The sequence below is a fragment of the Hippoglossus hippoglossus genome, chromosome 2, assembly GCF_009819705.1.
Source record: "Hippoglossus hippoglossus isolate fHipHip1 chromosome 2, fHipHip1.pri, whole genome shotgun sequence".
Classification (NCBI taxonomy): domain Eukaryota; kingdom Metazoa; phylum Chordata; class Actinopteri; order Pleuronectiformes; family Pleuronectidae; genus Hippoglossus; species Hippoglossus hippoglossus.
The window spans coordinates 10,784,746-10,803,925 of record NC_047152.1 but is presented as its reverse complement, the minus strand read 5'-3'; the positions used below and the strand labels follow the sequence as shown (position 1 = coordinate 10,803,925).

At 45.2% G+C, this 19,180-nt stretch overlaps 2 protein-coding genes across 3 annotated transcripts in view; both read left to right on the top strand.

Annotated features, from left to right (window-relative positions):
• The first annotated feature begins 139 nt into the window (after positions 1–139).
• The window catches only part of si:ch211-207l14.1 (E3 ubiquitin-protein ligase RNF126), a 20,430-nt gene continuing 1,389 nt past the window's right edge, over positions 140–19,180 (top strand). Inside the window, exons 1-5 of one of the 2 annotated variants that reach the window (XR_004616638.1) lie at positions 140–810; positions 1,708–1,932; positions 2,021–2,119; positions 2,228–2,706; positions 14,763–14,767. Coding sequence is in view for 1 of the 2 variants with exons in the window: in XM_034612431.1 (XP_034468322.1) it covers positions 517–810; positions 1,708–1,932; positions 2,021–2,119; positions 2,228–2,335 (726 nt within the window). In the remaining variant the exon portion in view is untranslated. Of the gene's footprint in view, positions 811–1,707; positions 1,933–2,020; positions 2,120–2,227; positions 2,830–14,762; positions 14,768–19,180 lie in introns of those variants that run through there. The other variant, XM_034612431.1, reaches the window with a different exon arrangement.
• Positions 11,330–13,879, top strand: gbx2 (gastrulation brain homeobox 2). The gene is made up of 3 exons (XM_034612430.1): positions 11,330–11,670; positions 11,707–12,261; positions 13,232–13,879. Exons 2-3 carry the CDS (start codon positions 11,745–11,747, stop codon positions 13,759–13,761), a joined length of 1,047 nt encoding a protein of 348 aa, XP_034468321.1. The 5' UTR covers positions 11,330–11,670; positions 11,707–11,744; the 3' UTR covers positions 13,762–13,879.

The window sequence follows — 19,180 nt, the reverse complement described above, 5'->3', positions numbered from 1 at the left end:
CAACTGTGAACCATCCGAGCTGCTGTAACGACCCAGCGACTCCCGATGTTTTTATTTAACCTGCGTAAACCATCGGTTTCAGTTACGTTATTTAGCCTCGTTCCAAATGAACCTTGTTTTTTATCCTGTATAATTTAACTTGATTAAATCTTAGCCTTGCTTCTTCCATAGCATGGTAGCTAGCTTAGTTTTCATTTAGGGTGGATCTAATCTTTTAGCCTGGCATGGCTCGGCATGCTAATCAAGCTATCTGTCGAACCGCTCTAATATAGCCTGGTTGCAAGTTGTTCTAGTTTTAAACTTAGCTTGACATTACCTTAGCGTGGTTAGAAATAAACCTGCGTTGCCTAGTTTAGCCTGACTATAAATTAGCCTAAATGAAACTAGTTTGGCGGTAATTTAGCATAGTTGGTAGTGAATGAGGCTAGAAGTAAATTAGCCTGGTTGTAATCCAGCTAAATTAGCCTAGTCTGGCTTTATCTTTAGCAGCTAATTGAACTTTTAAAATAAGCTTCAATGGATCCAGACACAGAAGAAGTTGAGGTGTTTTCAGGCACAGAAGTCCCGACTCCTCTGAAACCAGAGGAGGAGAAGGAGGAGAAGGAGCAGAAGGAGGAAGAGGACGTGGAAGAAGACGCCCGGATCTTCAATGCCTGGATGCAGAGGTACAGAGGAGGGAAGCAGCAGGAGAAGACCAGAGAGGAGCAAGAGGAGGATGTGGAGTCCGAAGGAGGAAGGACTGAAAGCAGGAGCAGTTTGGAGCCGTTGGTCGGAATGAGGCTCGACCGCCGGGCGTCGCTGCCGTGTCCGGTAAGAGAAGCTAGCGTCGAGACGTCTCCTCGAGACGTCTCCTCGAGATGTCTCCTCGAGACGTCTCCTCGAATGCATCGAGAGGGTTTTGTTGTATTGACTCATCAGAAACTGGTCGTGGACAAAAGATTTGACCACAAACTGATTCATTTACAGTTTTTTTCTTATTATCGTAGCATTTCAGGCACATTCCCATTAAAGGTTCTTTACAAGGTTCAAACTTTATCGTGTGAGAAAGATCACGTTACACAATCAACACGTGCAAAGATAGTTTGACCCCCATAACTCCCACATGATGGACTGATGCCCCCTAGTGGCCGTCAGACCTGTCTGCAGATGACAGACGTTTGATTTTGGAGTCAGCATCTTTGTGTCGAGCAGCAGGTGAAGGATCATGAGAACCAGCAGCTGACATGCGACTCAAACTGGTGGAGTCACTGGTTGGTTTCATTCTAACAACTCGTATATGTTATAAATGGTTTCCAGGACAACGGCCACCTTCTTGTTGTGGATCTCTTCAACTCGAACCTTTTTAAACAAGGAGTCTGACACTGGATGTTCACAGCGTTTCTTTCCTTCTTCCTCATCTGTCACCAAACATCTCCAGCAGCCACTTCAGGCTTCAGGCTTCAGAGCGACTCCACGTCCATTTTTAGAAACCAGAGTCCGGCTTCACAGCTCGGTTCCTCGGTTCCTCTGATGTGGTTCAAGAGAAGAAACTAATGAGGATTTAAAATGTATTTTTGCTTGTTGTGATGGGATGAAGTGATTTAACCTGATCAACTCTCCCTGATGAATCAAAGCATGTGTGGATTTAACATCTTCTATATTTGGTTCCTCAGGAGGCGGCGACCAGTTAAACCTGTTAACTGGTTAACTCTCTCTCTCCCTGTCCAGGCCACTCTCTCGGCCATGCAGCTGTCTCGTCTCCACTCGTCCACTCAGGCTCCGGTGACGGCGAGAGTCCTTCTGCGTCGCACCTCCTCCCGCCGCCTCCTGCCCTCGCAGCAAGAAGCCCCCACCCCCGCCCCCGAGAGGAGACCCTCCCTCATACCCACAATCCCAGAGGCCATCGCGCCCGAGAGGAGGGGCCAGTTCAGGAGACGCAATGTCATGTCGCTGGTGGGTGAGAGGACCGATGTCAAAGGTCACCAGCGTTCGTTTGTGACACTAAAGTGTGTGTGTGTGTGTGTGTGTGTGTGTGTTACAGAGCGATGCAGACAGTGTGTGTCTGATCTGTCACAACGACTTACATGGAGGAAGTGGTGGAACCAGAGAGCTGCAGTGTACACACACCTTCCACAAAGAGGTGACACACACACACAGTCTCACACACAGTCTCACACACAGTCTCACACAGACACACACACAGTCTCACACACAGTCACCCCCCCCCTGACCCCCTCTCTCTCTGCAGTGCATCGAGGAGCGTCTGTGGAGGAAGCAGTCGTGTCCCACGTGTCACGTTCAGGTGTCGATGCCTCAGCCCGTCTACTGGAGCTCCACCCGGGTCAAAGTCCCGTAAGAGGACGTCAGTAAACTCCCAGCATGCATCCAGATGTGGGCCGTGTCACTCCTGAGCTCCAGCTGTGGACGGTGACCTCAGTGTAGTCCTCTACATGTCCCCCAGGGGACTAGGACATCGCCGTAGTTGTCTGCACCTCAACCAGGAGAGGACGGTGACATCATCAGCTCATAAAACTGTGAGAGACACATGTCAGGTAGATCAATATATCAAAACTATATAACTATAAATAATCAGCTGATCTACTTCTCTACAAAGTGTGTAACACGTACGTGCACTAACATTAGATAACTTCATACGTGACCAATTATTATACTAACGTGCAACCACAGAATCCTCACCTGTGTGTGTGTGTGTGTGTGTGTGTGTGTGTGAGAGGGAAATTGTGAATTTCACCTGCGACCCTGGCTCTGACCTCTAGGGGGCAGCAGCATTATTATTAACAAAATGTGAATAAAATCTGATCAGTAATAAAATGAAGTTTGTTTCAGAAACTGTGTGAATTGTTGTTTCTCTGAGATTTGATTAGTTTGAGTTACTTTGTGTAGTTTTAACTTTAATAATAATAATATTATTATTATTTCTCCACTTGCGAATTGAAAGAGTTTTGAGATAATGAACATTTTGATTTGGTTTCATACAAATAAAACTGAAATGAATTGAACTGTGTTTCTTTCTATTTAGTTTGTTAATAAAATCCGATTGAAGGAATCAACATTTTCTGTATTTACTGAAGATCCTTCACGACGTTTTGGATAAAACACAGTCGGTCAGATTTCTGCTTCGTGAACTTCAGACGTGTGAAAAGTTAAAGATGATTGAAATGATCTTCAACACGACTGTTACCTGCTGCTCATGTTGAATTCAGTATTTGTGTGAAGACAGTTTTTAATAATCATTTGCTGATGTTTTTACTTGAACCTGTGACGTTAGAGACGTGAACCACAGCCGTCGACTTCAATAAAAAACATTTGTTGTATTTATAGGAAACTGTTTTTCTCTGATTTATCTTTGGATCTAAAATCACAGGAAAACTTTAAATTGCTGTTTCTGAAATTTTACTTTGTTTATAATTGAAGATTTATTGTATTCCTCATTTGACTCTGGAACCAGTGAAAGTTGAATTGTTTGGGGATAAATGAATTAAATCTTAAAATTGTTGCAGATAATTTTTCTGTCTTACAAACACAAGGACGCCTGTGAAGCTGAAACATGATTCGCCTCCTGTCATCAGCCCCGACCTTGATCCCGCCTCTCTAACCCCGCCGTGATCACACAACCAATCACCTCGCTGACCTTGCAAACCGCGGCCGTCACTGGCCCCCGCCCCCACGTCACTCATCACATACGAGTGACACGCATGAACAAATCAAACACACTCATGATCGCTCACAACTGCTGCTCTTATTGCCTTTCCCAGAATCCCTCTGTCCCCTCACACACGACTGAGGCATGTTGGCTTTGACCTTTGACCCCTGAACGACCTCCTCTGACGCTCGTCTGAACCATCAAACGTAGAAAATGAAGAATTTGATCTGACGAGAATAAAACCAACGACAACAAACTGAAGTCGAAGTCGGGTCAAGTGGTTCCGTGTTTGTCGTGAATTAACGAGACTCGGATTCGAAGTCTCGCCCCCGGAGACGGAGACAAGGAGCCGGGACACGATCTCGCCGTCCATCCTGCTTTGATTGGACACAGAAGACGAGGCGGCGATCGGGAGGAGGCCGGAGTCTGAGCGCTGAATGATGAAGACGATTATGTTTCCAGAGTTTCACATGGCGAGCTGGAATTCATGTCCAGCCTTAATAGTGCTCGTTTTCTGCCTTGTTCACTCCATTAGCGGCGAGCAGGGGGCCTGAGTGCCGGGCCCGCCGCTAATTACGGCATGAGGGATGATCGGCGAGGGCTCATTACCGGCGGAGCGGGCGAAACATACTGTCTCTCTCCTGGATAATGATGTTGGATCCGTGGAGAGGGGAGGCCAGCGCTCGCCGCTCCATCAAACGTCTGAATGTCCAGGGGTTAACGTGGCTGTTGACTTCTGCGTCTGAAGCGCTTTCGCTCGGAATCAAAAACCGCCGCGGCCTCATTAGCATGAAGCAGGTTTATAACTTCACGATCTCAGATCCCAGGATTCTTCTTCTTCTTCTTCTCTTCAAAACCTTCAGATAAAACCCGATTCATCGGCGCCGCGAGAAACGATCAGATTCATCAAAGACGGAAAAATATAAGACGAAAAACAAGTCGAGTCATCAAACTTCACGTCAACGGATATTTAAAATCTGTTTAAAGGAAGAAACACGACTTCACTCTGAAGACAAACCGACGACAGGGTTAGGGTTACTCCCATGAGTCTTAGGGACAAAAACACAACTCCACAGATCTACCGTGATATTATATAATTCTCTTCTTGTAACAAAGTCACAACATCCTGAGTGTGGATCAATCCGCTGCTGGAAATAGTCCCCAACAAATGCACTGGTTCCTCCTGAGGTTATCTTCACACGTCAACTCAACCGAACAGCTAACGGCCAGCGATTGGTTAGTTTGGTCCCGTCTGCCAACATGGAGGAGGAGGGTCTATGACACAAGCCACCAGGGGGAGATGGAGATGGTTTGGCTTCAGATTTGGGAGCCGTCACGTCGTCCATCTTTATTTACAGTGTGTTATGAATTATTAGACGGATCCACATTAGATTTCTTCCTTTATATCTGTAACAATATACAAGTCTAATAGATCTAGTTCCACTAGTAGATACTAACATACAGTGACAGTAAAGTTTAGCTGCTGAGGTGAAGAAGGAACTGAGGAAACTTCCTGTTCGTTCTCGATGAGGCAGAAAACCCAGAGTCGTGTCTGACAGGAGCTTTAAACAGGACAAATGTGATTTCAGTGACGAGACAGAAGAAGAAACTCGTCAGGTCCCAGAACGACGGTGAAACGGGTCAAAGGAAACTGATGAAGGTAATAAAGGCAAGTGACGACGCAGCCGGAGGAAAGTGAGACGTGAGAAAACTTTCTACAGACAAGGCGTTCATTCATGTGAAGCGTCTCGGGCGGCGGCGCTCTCGCTCGCCTCGTTCCCGCGCTGTCGAGCCTTCATGTTGCTAATGGAAGCCGACACCGTTCACCCAGAGGAACCGGCACGTCGAGGCGGCTCTAACCCAATTGTAGCCGCCGTCTCCTTGCATCCTGTGTGGGTGATTGTACCAGCAGTGATTCAGGCTGTAATAATGAAATAACTCCTTTAGCGTCTGTGTGGGAGACAACGTGAACATCTCGCCAGATCTAATTAGCTCGTCTGAAGCTCGCCGTCTGATTCCCCCTCCACCGTCTGGAGCGCTGAACTCGTGTCTGTCCCGGCCCAGGACGTCTCTCATTCCCCGGGTTAGCCGCGGCGGAGAGCGTGTATTTACCTGCGTGTCTTTATGGAGCGAGGTCAGAGGTCAGGCCGAGAGGCCTCTCATGTTGTTGGCCTAAAGAGGGGGGGGGGGCTGCTGTGTGCAGTAATGACAGTGATTCCAGCTGCAGGAACATCTGCTGCGAGCCGAGCAGCAGAAAGTGACACATTTTAAACACTCAATTATCTGACCTGGTTTCTACGGAGACGACTCACGAGCAGCTGGACGCAATATTTCACTGATTTCTGTTCCAACACGTGAAGCTCAAAACTTTGTGCTTCACTTTCATTCAGCTGAACACGACCACATCCTACAAACATGTTAAAATATATATCAGATCAATGTGGATCATTGATTCAAGTCTTTTAATATAAAAACCTTCTCTTGTTCCAGCTTCTTCACCGTGAAGATTCCATCTGGTTTCAATGATTTAAGATCTTTGAGTTTTCAGTCTGAAGCTAAACTTCAGGTGTGAACGGTTCCTCGCAGCAGGAGGAGTCAAGGTTAAAGCAGAGTTTAAAAAAGACTAACTTCTCTTTTACTTCATGTTTTCATGTCAAACAGTGAAATGTGTTAGATTTGTTATGAGACGTTTTGCTGCTGCTGATCTGAACATTATTTAAAACCTAGTATTAGTCCATCTGAGCTTTTAGAACAGAACAGTTGTGTGTAGCTTGCTTCCCCCCAGATGTGGAGACAGATCACAGCTGGACTCTCAGAGCTTCGTCTCTCTCATCTGAATGTTCAGGTCCAGCTCAGACGACACGTTTCCCCAAAGTCCCTCAACAATCACCGAACCCTCGACGTCCTCAAACGGAGACGGAGGAAATGTCTGAGCAGCACATTTTTCATTCTTTCCACGTTTAGCAGAGTGTTTTTATTGGCCTCCAGGGGGCGCTGGTGGTGATTTGACTGCATTAGGATCCTCATCCTAAACTGATCTTTTATTTAGAAGATTTTCACTCTTACGTCGCACACGAGCAATAATTTACATTTCATGAGAATCAATGTTAAAACGATTCTGTAAAAGTCGAGCTGCAGATTTGAGGACTTGAAATAAACCACTTCCCTCGTGTTGTTCATTTTATCACGTGAACAATAAAGACGGCTCAAAGTTTTGTCAGGTTACAGTAATTTTAACGACTCTGTATTTCTCCAGTCACATGATCATTGGGTTTTATGAATTCACTGAAATACAAATAAAAACGAGTGCATCAGAAATGTGTCCTCGAATCAGGAGGAACGTCCCCGTAAACCACGTCTGGACACAGACTGTTCTCAGAGAACCCGTCTGTGGACAGAGTCAGAGGACAGGGACAGGGACAGAGTCAGAGTCCTGGACAGAGACACAGTCAGAGACAGAGACAGAGTCACAGTCAGAGTCAGAGAACAGAGTCAGAGTCAGAGGACAGAGTCAGAGTCCTGGACAGAGACACAGTCCTGTAAACCATCATGTCTTTAAAGAGAAGCAGGACTTTGAAGCTTTGGCCGAGCGTCTGAGTTTAGTTTCCATTTCCTGTGAATTTCAGCGACTAACTCCACAAACAACGAGTCGTCCAGTGGATTTTTTCACTGGTTCAAACAGAATCTGATTATCGGACTCGATAGGAAGATTAAATGACTTGTTGGGACGAAGGTTTTCCGCAGAGTGATCGATCCGCTCGCTGCTCTGCTGCCAGAACATACTTAAGAAACTCAATCCCATCAGCCGTCCTCCCTCACTGGATCAGGGGCCAATCAATCGAGTCCCTTTCAGCTCCGATAATCAAAAATCCAATCGCTGCTCTAAATGTTAATTGATCGGAGCTTTGGGACAAAAGCAGCTCGGTCTGGTGTTTGGAGCAGGAACAAGTTCTGAAATATCTGAGCCTCTTTTCTCTGAGGTCATAAATTAATATTTGACTTCACAACGTCTGGAAAAAGTTATGAATAGATCTGAATAGTTTTGTCAAGATTTAAGGTTTAAATCTTCCTCCTCTGATGTTTCAAATGTCTGTTTGTGCGTGTGTCTGCAGGGGGCGCTGTGTTGCTCGTTTCACTTCAGCTGATTCAGCAGTTTGTCTCCGAGCAGCTGTTTGGTTTCTGAATGAAACGACGGAGTTTCACGTCAGTTAACGTTTCGCAGCCACGTTCACGCGTCTGACGATGAGTCACCACAGAGATGCAAGATGGCGGACAGAAAAACACGTCTAAAAGGTGAGGAACATGTAAACGTGTCCGAGCCGTGACCCCGGGCGACGTCTCGGGGTCACATGACGCACGTTTCTCAGACTCAGGAAGCGGTTCTGAAACATCACATGTTTTCCAGCGCGTCACCGTGTTTCTGGGACTAAATGTGTTCTGGCATTTAGAGGCTGATGAAAAGGTTGATACCGCCACGCGGCTTCGCTCTGACTGAATGGTGTCGGGCGGCGCTGGGGCCCGGGGCGACGTCCACCCCCCCGACCCCCCACCCTCTGTTCCTGCCCCGGCTCCTCGGCCGTGGCGAGTGTCTCGTAAATTGCTTTTCCCGCCACATCCCCTCCACTTTACAACACATGACGACAGAATCAGCAAACTCTCGCAGCTCGTGTCATTTCAGACGTGAACTCCAGGGGGGTGGGGGGGTGGGGGGGGCTCTTGGTTTGTTTCTGTAAACCAGTCGTTCAGACGCCCATAATGGCGGCGTGTTGTAGCGATGATGATGCTAGCAGGTAAGCAGCTTCCATTAGAGGAAGCCTCATTTAGAGCAGTGTTACACCCCAGCTGCCCCCCCACCCCCTCCCCCCCCCAGCTCATAATGGATGATGGCGGCTCGGCCTGCGTGCAGCAAAGCTTTAATTAAATCATAGTCCAATCATAATCCATGTTGTTAATTAAACTGGATAATTTATAAGTACAAAAGAGCGTATTTATTAGCTGCTCTGCGGTTGTGGCAGAGCAGTAACGTGCACGGGGAGCGTGCACGGACACATACACTCACCCCCCCCCTGCCTTACAACCTTTTACTATTGATGCCCCTGCATGATTGATAATGAGACAGAGGCCGCTGCACTATTTGTCTAATGGCCGTGCAATTAAATCCCCTTGTAAATGACCCATGCCTCATTTCATCCTAATCTATGGAATTTTGATTGAATTTGTCAGCGCTAATTGAAAAATACTGCTATTTAATGTCTGCATCGCACTCGCAGATCAGGACGCCATTAATGAGATCGTGTCCCAGTGACCCTGAGGGGGGGGGGGGGGGGGGGGTATCCATGCGTGCCCTTGACTCAGCCCAGGAGGAGAGGGGGGGTGGGTCTACTGGGAGATCCAGTAGGGTCAGAGGTCACGTCCCTGTCTCCGTCGATGATGTGTTGCGACGGCGGTGGCGTGGACGAGGCCGGTATGAATTGATGAGGAAGCCATTAGAGGATTCATTAACCGGGAGTTTGATGCCGACGCAGGAGCAAATATTGTGATTTAAAGCTTCTTCGCAGGAGATGAATCGCAGGATAATCACAGACGACTTCAAACCTCATCATGAGTCACCAAAACACGAGCCGGGGCCGAGACGCCGCCGCAAATCAACAGTCCCACATCAAACTGCTCGTAAAACCATTTCTTTACAGCTGCATTCATTACCAGTCAATACAGAGCATCCCAGTTTCACCTTCACACACAGCACCAGTCACATTGTGTCCGTGGGCGAGGACAGGGCGTGTTTAAAGAACCAGTTACTGAAAACTACAGGTACACACATACATACATATATATATAATATATATAACAGTCATACGAGACATAAATCTGACCAGTAACCAGTCAACAGATTAAATAATCTGACGGAACCAGTTTGATAATGAAGGTTCCATCAGAACTGATCTGCACCCGTATCCATAGCAACAGTTTCTAAGTCATTAATTAATCAATAATCAGTCATTGCTCAGTCTTGTTCAATAAAGTTATTTCAGAACAATTGTCACCAAACACAAACCAGCTTCTACTAAGTGACAGACTGAGACTCAGAAGTTTCCAGAGGTGGATGAGACGCAACCTGTTGTTTCCAGGTTCTGCAGCAGAACGAGGGCGATGACACTAAAACACAAAACACGAGTTAAACACGAGTTAAACACGAGTGAAACACGTTAAAGTGGTTTTCTTGTGCCAACGGAAGTTTGATTTAACCTCAGATAATAAAACCTGCTCACAGGGAAGAAGCTACTTACTGTAAATACACTGAGAGTTACTAGTTACTGTAAATATACTGAGAGTTACTAGTTACTGTAAAGATACTGAGAGTTACTAGTTACTGTAAATATACTGAGAGTTACTAGTTACTGTAAATACACTGAGAGTTACAAGTTACTGTAAATACACAAGTTACTAGTTACTGTAAATATACTGAGAGTTACTAGTTACTGTAAATACACTGAGAGTTACAAGTTACTGTAAATACACAAGTTACTAGTTACTGTAAATATACTGAGAGTTACTAGTTACTGTAAATACACTGAGAGTTACAAGTTACTGTAAATACACAAGTTACTAGTTACTGTAAATATACTGAGAGTTACTAGTTACTGTAAATACACTGAGAGTTACAAGTTACTGTAAATACACAAGTTACAAGTTACTGCAAGTCAACGGTGCTTCTGTTATCTGAAGTGAGTTTATTTTAAGTTTCCTTTACAACGAAGTGAAAATACATTTTCTTCTCATCTTGTGTAGATGATCATTTTATCGTGTAACATAATAAAAGTTAAATTGATTTAATACATTGATGTGAATCAACAGCAACAGTTCTCACGTTCAACTGTTTGTCAGAAACAATGAAACCTTCTGAAAACTCATATTTACTTTGAGATGTATTTAAATGATTATCAAAATGAAGCCGCTTCATTTTGATAATCATTTAAATACATCTCATTCTCTTGTAGGAAATGATGAAGCTGAAAGTGACGTCAGGTCCAAACAGGTTTTGGCCCCGAGGCCCCGAGAGGATAGTGAATACAGTTACTGCGTTTCATGATGGGGAACACGTACTTCTGGAGTAAGACTAGTTCTGTAGTTTAGTGGTAAGAGTATTTCTGTAGTTTTGGGGTTATACTATTTCTGTAGTAAGAGTATGTTTGTATTTTTGCAGTAAGAATATTTCTGTAGTATTGTAGTAAGAGTATTTTTGTAGTAAGAGTATTTCTGTAGTATTGTAGTGAGAGTATTTTTGTAGTAAGAGTATTTCTGTAGTTTTGTAGTAAGAGTATTTTTGTAGTAAGAGTATTTCTGTAGTTTTGTAGTAAGAGTATTTCTGTAGTAAGAGTATTTCTGTAGTAAGAGTATTTCTGTAGTATTGTAGTGAGAGTAGTTTTGTAGTAAGAGTATTTCTGTAGTATTGTAGTAAGAGTATTTCTGTAGTATTGTAGTAAGAGTATTTCTGTAGTATTGTAGTAAGAGTATTTCTGTAGTAAGAGTATTTCTGTAGGTCAGGGGACTAGAGGCGACCTGTGACGTCATGCCCGTCCACCAATCAGGGCCGGAGCGCGGTGAGGGGGCGGGGCTCTCCAGGAGCAGACGCGCACAGGAGCGTAATTTAAATCCAAACACATCTGGACGCGCGCAGAGCGGACACACACACACACACACACACACACACACGGGCTCAGCGGGAGACAGAGGGACAAGTGTCCGCTGCTCAGACACCGGAGTCCGGTCAAGTTGAAGTGGAGCCGCGGGACGCTCGGTTCTCCAGAGCGTGCGGTGCGGTGCGGTGCGGTGCGGTGCGGTGCGTGTTGGTTGTTGGTAGAAGAAGCAGCAGAAGCAGCAGAAGAAGAAGAAGAAGAAGAAGAAGAAGTTCCCTGTGCCCTGGACCCAATGGAATGTTTCACTTTAACCGGATTATCGCAGCTGTGAACTTCCAGACCGAGGCGGCTCCACCGGGGCTCCTGTCTGTCCGCAGCCGCCCGCCGCGCCTCCTGCCCGGCCTCCTGCCCGCTCTCCTGCCCGGTCTCCTCCCCGGTCTCCTCCGGCTGCAGCGGTCGGTCCTATGAGCGCAGCGTTCAGCTCGTCCTTCATGGTGATGCAGCGGCCACTCGGAAGCACCACCGCCTTCAGCATCGACTCTCTGATCGGGGGGCCCCCGCAGCCCAGCCCGGGACACTTCGTGTACACCGGCTACCCGATGTTCATGCCGTACCGGTCGGTGGTGCTCCAGCCGCCGCCCCCGCCGCCCCCGGCCCTGCAGCAGGCTCTCCCCGCCGGACACCACCCGCAGATCCCCGGCCTGCAGGGCGGCTTCTGCTCCAGCCTGGCGCAGGGCCTGACGCAGGGCATGGCGCAGGGCATGGCGCAGGGCATGGCGCTCACCTCCACGCTCATGGCGTCGCTGCCCGGAGGATTCTCCCCGTCCCAGCAGCACCAGGAGGCGGCCCGGAAGTTCGGCTCCCAGGCGCTTCACGCGGTCTTCGACAAGGAGCTGCGGCTGGAGGCGGAGGAGAAGAGCTTCCTGCAGAAGGAGTCGCTGCAGGGGTTCCACGACGCGGAGCCGGTGCAGACATCCACAGGTAGGCGGCTCCCTGCTCCCCGTCAGCCCGGGGAGAGCGCTCCCGGGCCGGCTGCAGTGTGACAGCACGACCGGAGCAAACAACCGGAGCCGAGACACTTGAATCTAAATCCTCACGGATCGTTGTTCCGTTAAATCTCGTTTTTAAATAATCTGTTTTTAATTTAGAAAAAACATTCAGGTTTTTATTATTTAGAAGAAAATGAATAAATGAAAATGATTTGACTCTCGTTGATTTGAACAGAAACTAATTTAAAACTAATTCTCACAAGATGAAGAAAGATTTAAGAAAATGTTCTTTCATCTTTTTATTTCGTATTAATGACAAATATTAGAAAAAACTTTAATTATGAGTTGATAATTTCTTCGTTTTTAAAACAACTTCTGTCCATTTTAAACAAGTGAATTTAAATAAGTTCTGCTTCAGTTTGTTTGAATCTGAAAAACAGCGGAAGGTTTTATCTTCATAAATAAAATGATTCAGTAAATCTCGTTTGAATCAAGTTTAAATCTGAGTTTCAGTTAAATGATAAAAACCGTATTTATTATATATTATATAATTTAAGTTATTTATTGATCTCGAACATGTTGATGATAAATCACGCGGCGCGTGTTCGTGGATTTATTCGTTGTGACAGACGCGGAGTCTCCGTTTCACAGAAGAGGCCGCGCGGAGACGCGCCGTGCGTAATTACGCGTGAAAAATAAAACTCCGTGGAGAGCGCGTGTTCCGCTGTGATCCAAACACTGATGTGATGATGATGATGGACACGGACACACACACGCGCACACACACGTTCACCTCTGGGTTCATGTTCCACTCAGCACCAGTTTAATAATAACTAATTCTCTTCTACACACTTTACTATCTGTTTCTCTGTTGGTTTGATTCACACAGCTGTAATGTCCTGTACTTTATGGTTATGGTATGTTCGTATTGTTCGTGTCCTAACTGGTGAACTGTGTCCCAGGCAGAGGACTCAGTAAAGACGACTCGAAAGACGAGGACAGCGGGCGGAAGGACGAGACCTTCTCCATGGACAGTGACTTGGACTACAGCTCCGACGACAACCTGACCTCCCTGAGCCACAAGGAGGACGGGGACGGGGGCGGAGGTCTGGAGGACGCCCCGCACCAGCACGGCTCCGGCTCCGGGGGCTCCGGGGCGGGCGGCGGCGGCGGCGGAGGGAAGAACCGGCGGCGGAGGACTGCGTTCACCAGCGAGCAGCTGCTGGAGCTGGAGAAGGAGTTCCACTGCAAGAAGTACCTGTCGCTCACCGAGCGCTCGCAGATCGCGCACGCGCTCAAGCTGAGCGAGGTGCAGGTGAAGATCTGGTTCCAGAACCGACGCGCCAAGTGGAAACGCGTCAAGGCCGGAAACGTGAACAACAAGTCCGGGGAACCGTCCCGGAACCCGAAGATCGTGGTGCCGATCCCCGTGCACGTGAGCCGCTTCGCCATCAGGAGTCAGCACCAGCAGATGGAGCAGAACCGACCGTAGAAGAAGAAGAGCCCGTCCCGTGCCGATGCTTTTAATAATCACCAGTGATCCACTGGGTCAGAAACCAGTTCCTCACATGTGGCCCCGCGGGATTCGAACTGTGTTCACAGGATTCACCCACGTGGCTTCACGTGGCTCCAGAGCCTTTCACCGATTTGACCCTTTTCCAGATTCAAACCAGATCAAATCTGTAAACTCCTCAAACAAAGAGCTTTGATCACATATTGAATATCTCTCCTGTAATTAGACACTGACATGCCCCCCCCCCCCCCAAGGACCGTGGCTTCAATTAGAGACATGACGTTTTGTGACAGATCACATTAACGAAGCTTTAATTACATTTCTGACTCTGACGATTTAATTATGGCCCAAATGTCACCGAGACGTTTTTAAATTCAACCTTTTCCTGCCGCGGTTTGGTTTTCACAGCTGAGACCAGAGATCCAGACTCCAGCTGGAATCGGACGTTTCTCTGCTCGGGCACGAGCTCGGGCACGAGCTCGGGCCTTTTCCTCCTCTTCATCACAACTCAGATTAAAAGCGTCAGCACGAGACAGAGACTCTTGACCCGGAAGTGCGCGTGCAGAAAGAAGAGTGTCATCGTGAAAAACTGCGCGTGAAGACGAAGAGGAGGATGAAGAAGAGACAGCACCCCCCCCTCATGTAAATACACGCGGGACCAAACTGAGCACATGACGTCATTTGAAACGTCGTGGATCTGGATCCGTTTTTAACGAAGCTCGAGTCTGAAGATTTGAAACTTTCCTCAAACGGCTTCACTTTCAGTTTGATTCTTTTCCTCTGGACAAAGTGACGCTGCTAATTTATTTATATGAAACTGTGTTGAAGTCATGAAACTAACATTCCTGAAGATGAAGGTGTGAATTAAAGCCTGAGCAGATGTGAACATGTGCACTTTGTTCTCCTCCCGTCAGAATAAATAGAACTTCACAGAGAATCAAACTCCAGATGTTAAGCATCTGGGCACCCTTTAGAAGGAGTCAGGGTTTTATTTTGAAGGCCTGACTCTCTGAAAGGCCACAAACCTTCACATGTGAATCATTTGAAAACTTTTAAATGTTGATAGAAACTATTTGTTGTATTTAAATGTCTTTAAATTACATAAATAACCGGATGAAGATATTTGTTCAGGCTAAACGAGTTTATTTTACTTTGAGGTTTTTGTTTTAATTCTATTTGAGAAACAGATTTTGGTGAAAACAAAGTGAATTAACTGTTAATTTAATTCATGTTATATTTATTATTACAGAGAAAATTAGGATCAGAAGCAGCGAAATAAAAGGTTTAAAATCAAAGTGAAATAAATGTTTAAATACCTGGAAGCTGCGGCTCAGTGACACGTGACGGTCAACCAGGAGGACACACTGAAACACACATCTCATCAGCATCATTATATTTATTAGCATTATTTATTATTTATTGTTCAAAATAAAAAGTGAAAAATCCAAACAGACGTTACCTGTCAGCTGCGGCCTGTGACGTCACGCAATCCGCGACACCTGTGGTCCATGTGGAGCTGACGGACACACACACACACACACACGTTAAACACACAAATGTAAAAACACACGTGAGAAACAAACGTTAAACACACAGACACACGCAGTCAGCAGTGACCAACACGCACTTGAAGACACACACACACACACACACACACTTCCTCATGTTCGACGTCCAGTTCGTTAAAATCCTCCGGACAAATTAAAAACGTTTTTTAAAGCAGAATTAAAAAGGTTCACTCGGTGAAGTCACAACGTGCACGCGCGTCCCGTCGTTAAATTGATTGTTAAACGTTTTTGTTTTAACGTTAAAAGAAAAGAAAAGTTCGTCAGCGACAGAATGACCCAACACACCTGAGTGATGACGCAGCCGGCGTTCGGATACTGACCGGAAATGACGTTAAAGTAAAAGTTTAAAAGTCGTTTTAAAATAATGAATAATTATAATCATCATTTTAAAGTTCAGTTTTTATTAGTTTAAAACAAACTTTATTCCACTAATTGTAATGATAGACACCGTGCTGCATTGTGGGAAATGTAGGAAACTGTATTATTAGATTTCAAAATTTGATTTTGACAATTTAAAAACCAAGTTGAACAAAATGTGAAGCAGTAAAACCCAGAGATGAACAGCTGTGATCTCTGGAGCCTGGTGATTTATAAACATATATAAAGTGTTGGTGTCATCACCTCGTTGAACAGAAGAGGAAACAGTTGGTGACTTACACTTCATTCTGTTACACGTTAGAATCAGTGGGATCATCTGATAACTGAGACCCAGGGGATCAGCTGAGGCTCTTCTCCTCCTCTTCCTCCTCCTCCTCTTCCTCCTCACATGAACAGAAATCATGAATCCAGAAAACCCAGTGTCGTCTTCCTCCTCTTCTTCTTCTGTGGTGTCAGACATGTCAACAAGGAGAAACAGAGTTCTGCAGTTTCTCTATCTCCTGGAGGTCAAGTCATGAAAACATCTCATCATCCACACAAATAACGGCAGAAACACACAAACATGTCAGAATCATTTCTCTCAATCAAACGGTTCAACTTACCTGAGGAGACAATTCTACTTTTGCTCGATAAATCAAAAATAAAGATTTAGTTAATTTAGATTCTTTTAAAATGACACAACTACACAAAAACAATATTAATATGACGAATACACAAAGATTTGGTTTCTTGTAACACGTTATAAACAAAGATCTGAAAGTGATTCCACGTTTTTAAAGTCACTTTCTTCTTTCACCTGCTGAACCAAACAGAACAAACGTGAAAATGAGGACAAACGTTCAGAAGAGAGAAAATCGTACGAAGCATTATTCTCGTCTTTATTGAAAAGAGACACATTACAGTAGAAGACTCTGTATTAGGTAAAATTTTTCAACAACGGTACTGTACAGCCAACAAAAGTCAATAATAACAATAATAATAATTAGAATAACAATAATGTGTCTGGATGATAAAGGATTCTAGTAAAACATGGATGGACTCGAAGGGTCAGAGAGAAAAGTACAAAAACATAGGTTAGAGTGGGCGGAGTCTTCCTGGCTAGGTGCGTTTATAAATAATGTGGTGGGCGGCCCGGGCGGGCGGGGCTTCAAGGTAAAGTATACATGAGGTAACACAACCAGACAAACCAGATGTTGACCACACGGAGTCGCGTTTTCGTGGTTTTGTAGTTTATGTACAGGCGACGCGCGGCGCAGACGAGCAGCGAGAGTAGCGCCAACGCGGTTTCCTCGTTTACGCAGCGTCTTCCGAAACAGACGGGATTTATTTACACGCAGCTTCAGTCGTTCTAATCTAAAGCTTCAATCTTATCTGAGCTAACAGCTAGAAAATATACTGCAACACGCTAATGACCATTAGCTTAGTTTAGCTAACACACGCTAGCTGCACCCGGAGCTTCACAGGAGGTTTTTAGTCTCAAAACATTTTTCAACTTTTCACGTTTGGTTTTAGTTTGAGGAAAACAAAGAGTTCGGTCACATGACTCGGGGAAAGTAAAGTTAAAGTAAAGTTTGATTAAGTTTGGATTTCTAAGAGGTTCGTAAAAACAAATCAGTTCAGAGAAAGTCGTAGTTTCTACCGAACTAATGTGTGAAAGCAAATAAACATGGACAAATTTTCATGTAGTGACGAAAATGCTGCAAGTGCATTAACACGTAGCTTCTGTTGCTAAACTAAGCTAACGGGCGCTAGCTGGCGATAGGATGATTCAAGTCTTAAACGTTTTCAACTTTCGATGTTTGTGTCAAGTTTAAGAGAAACGAACACAGAATGTCATGTTTGCTAGCAAGTTGAATCTACGTTAATGCTAAAGTGCTAACTGCAGTTAGCTTCAGATGACGCAGCAGCTTCTGTACCTGAAAACAGTTAAAAACCAAGATGGCCGAGGTTTCTGTGCTGCGACGAGATTAAATAAACAGATTCTCAGATAATGTGAAGAGAAACAAACATCTAAACTAAAACTGTCGAGCAGTTGTGCTAGCTGAGCTAACGAATGCTAACAGTTAGAACTTCAATGGATGTCTTGATTCTCTAAACATTCTCCATCTCTTCATGTTTGAAGTCAAATAGGAAACGGCTGCCATGCTAGTTTGTTAGCTGCTAGCTGTAGTTAGCTTTAAAACAGAGATTAAAGTTTTTCTGCTTCATTGAGAATTTCAAGTCCGGAGCGTAAAAAAAATAAATCAGTTATGAAGAAATCGTCAGAAGCTGCAGCCGCTTAAAAAACGTCAAAATCAAAAAACAGGAAAGTGTAGTGGACAGAGTTCGGGTGAAGACGGACTGAATCAGAGTTAGTGCATTTCTGTCATAAATAAACGGACGTCTTTGTCTTCCGTCCTTCTTGAGGACAGACGAGGGACATGTCGGACACAAAAACACAAAATAAAGTTCAGCCCCTTAGTAAATACGACGCCATCTTTGAGACGACTTGTGGGAAACGGGGGCGTGGCACGTACAAGACAAAGCTGGGACATAAAGGCAGGAGCGTAAAATAAAAAAGGCATAAAGAGGAAAATGCTAGTGTTTACGTTGACGACTGACTTTGTTCACGCAGTGTGTTCAATGTAAATATTGCAGCGAGGTCAGTGTCGCCGTTGCAACGATGTGAATGTTGAATATTGCTTGGATACAAAGTCGGGTTGAGCCGCTGCTTCACGACAACGTTCGGGGACGAAGCAGCAGCTGAGTTTAAAGATTTAAAGTAAAGGTCACATGACGTTAAGGAGCTTCTTTCCTGATCGTTAGCGTTCAGTCGACACGTTTTACATCCAGCTACGAAAAAAAACTAAAACAGTCACATCTACATCCATGTTTTTTTTTCTTCTTTTTTTTACAATTTTGTCTAAATGTGAAAACACCTGAAATCAACTTTCAACATTCACAATTCATCTGAAGTCTTTAAACCGGTGGCTCCTCCCCTTTTGGCACCTTGATACGGAAACGTTTAGCGTCCTGACTTTAACTTATCGCATTTGCATTCTGGACTTTAAGTCGTTTTATTGTGTAGTGTTTTCATTATTTTTAACTTTCCTGAGCTTTTAAGTGACGTTCGTAAAGGAGATGGTGTTAGTTCAGATTGACCTTGCGGCCCACTAGGGGGCGGTGTTCTCTGAAGTCAAGGGACCACTGGTTGAGACGCTGGTTTCCTGCTCTGAACCAAAACACGCAACATTCAGTCAATGTTTCTTTTCTAACCCGACACGCGGTTAGTACACGGGTTCTCTAAATACATGACGAAACACAGGAAGTGACGAAGAAAAGAGAGGAAGAGGAAACTATTTACAAGAGAGAAGAAGAATAAGGAGCCCTTCTTAGTGATTCGCTGAGCAGGTCAGGCGTCTGATTGGACGACACAGACTGAGAGGGAAGCCGCTGTGATGTCAACAGTTACA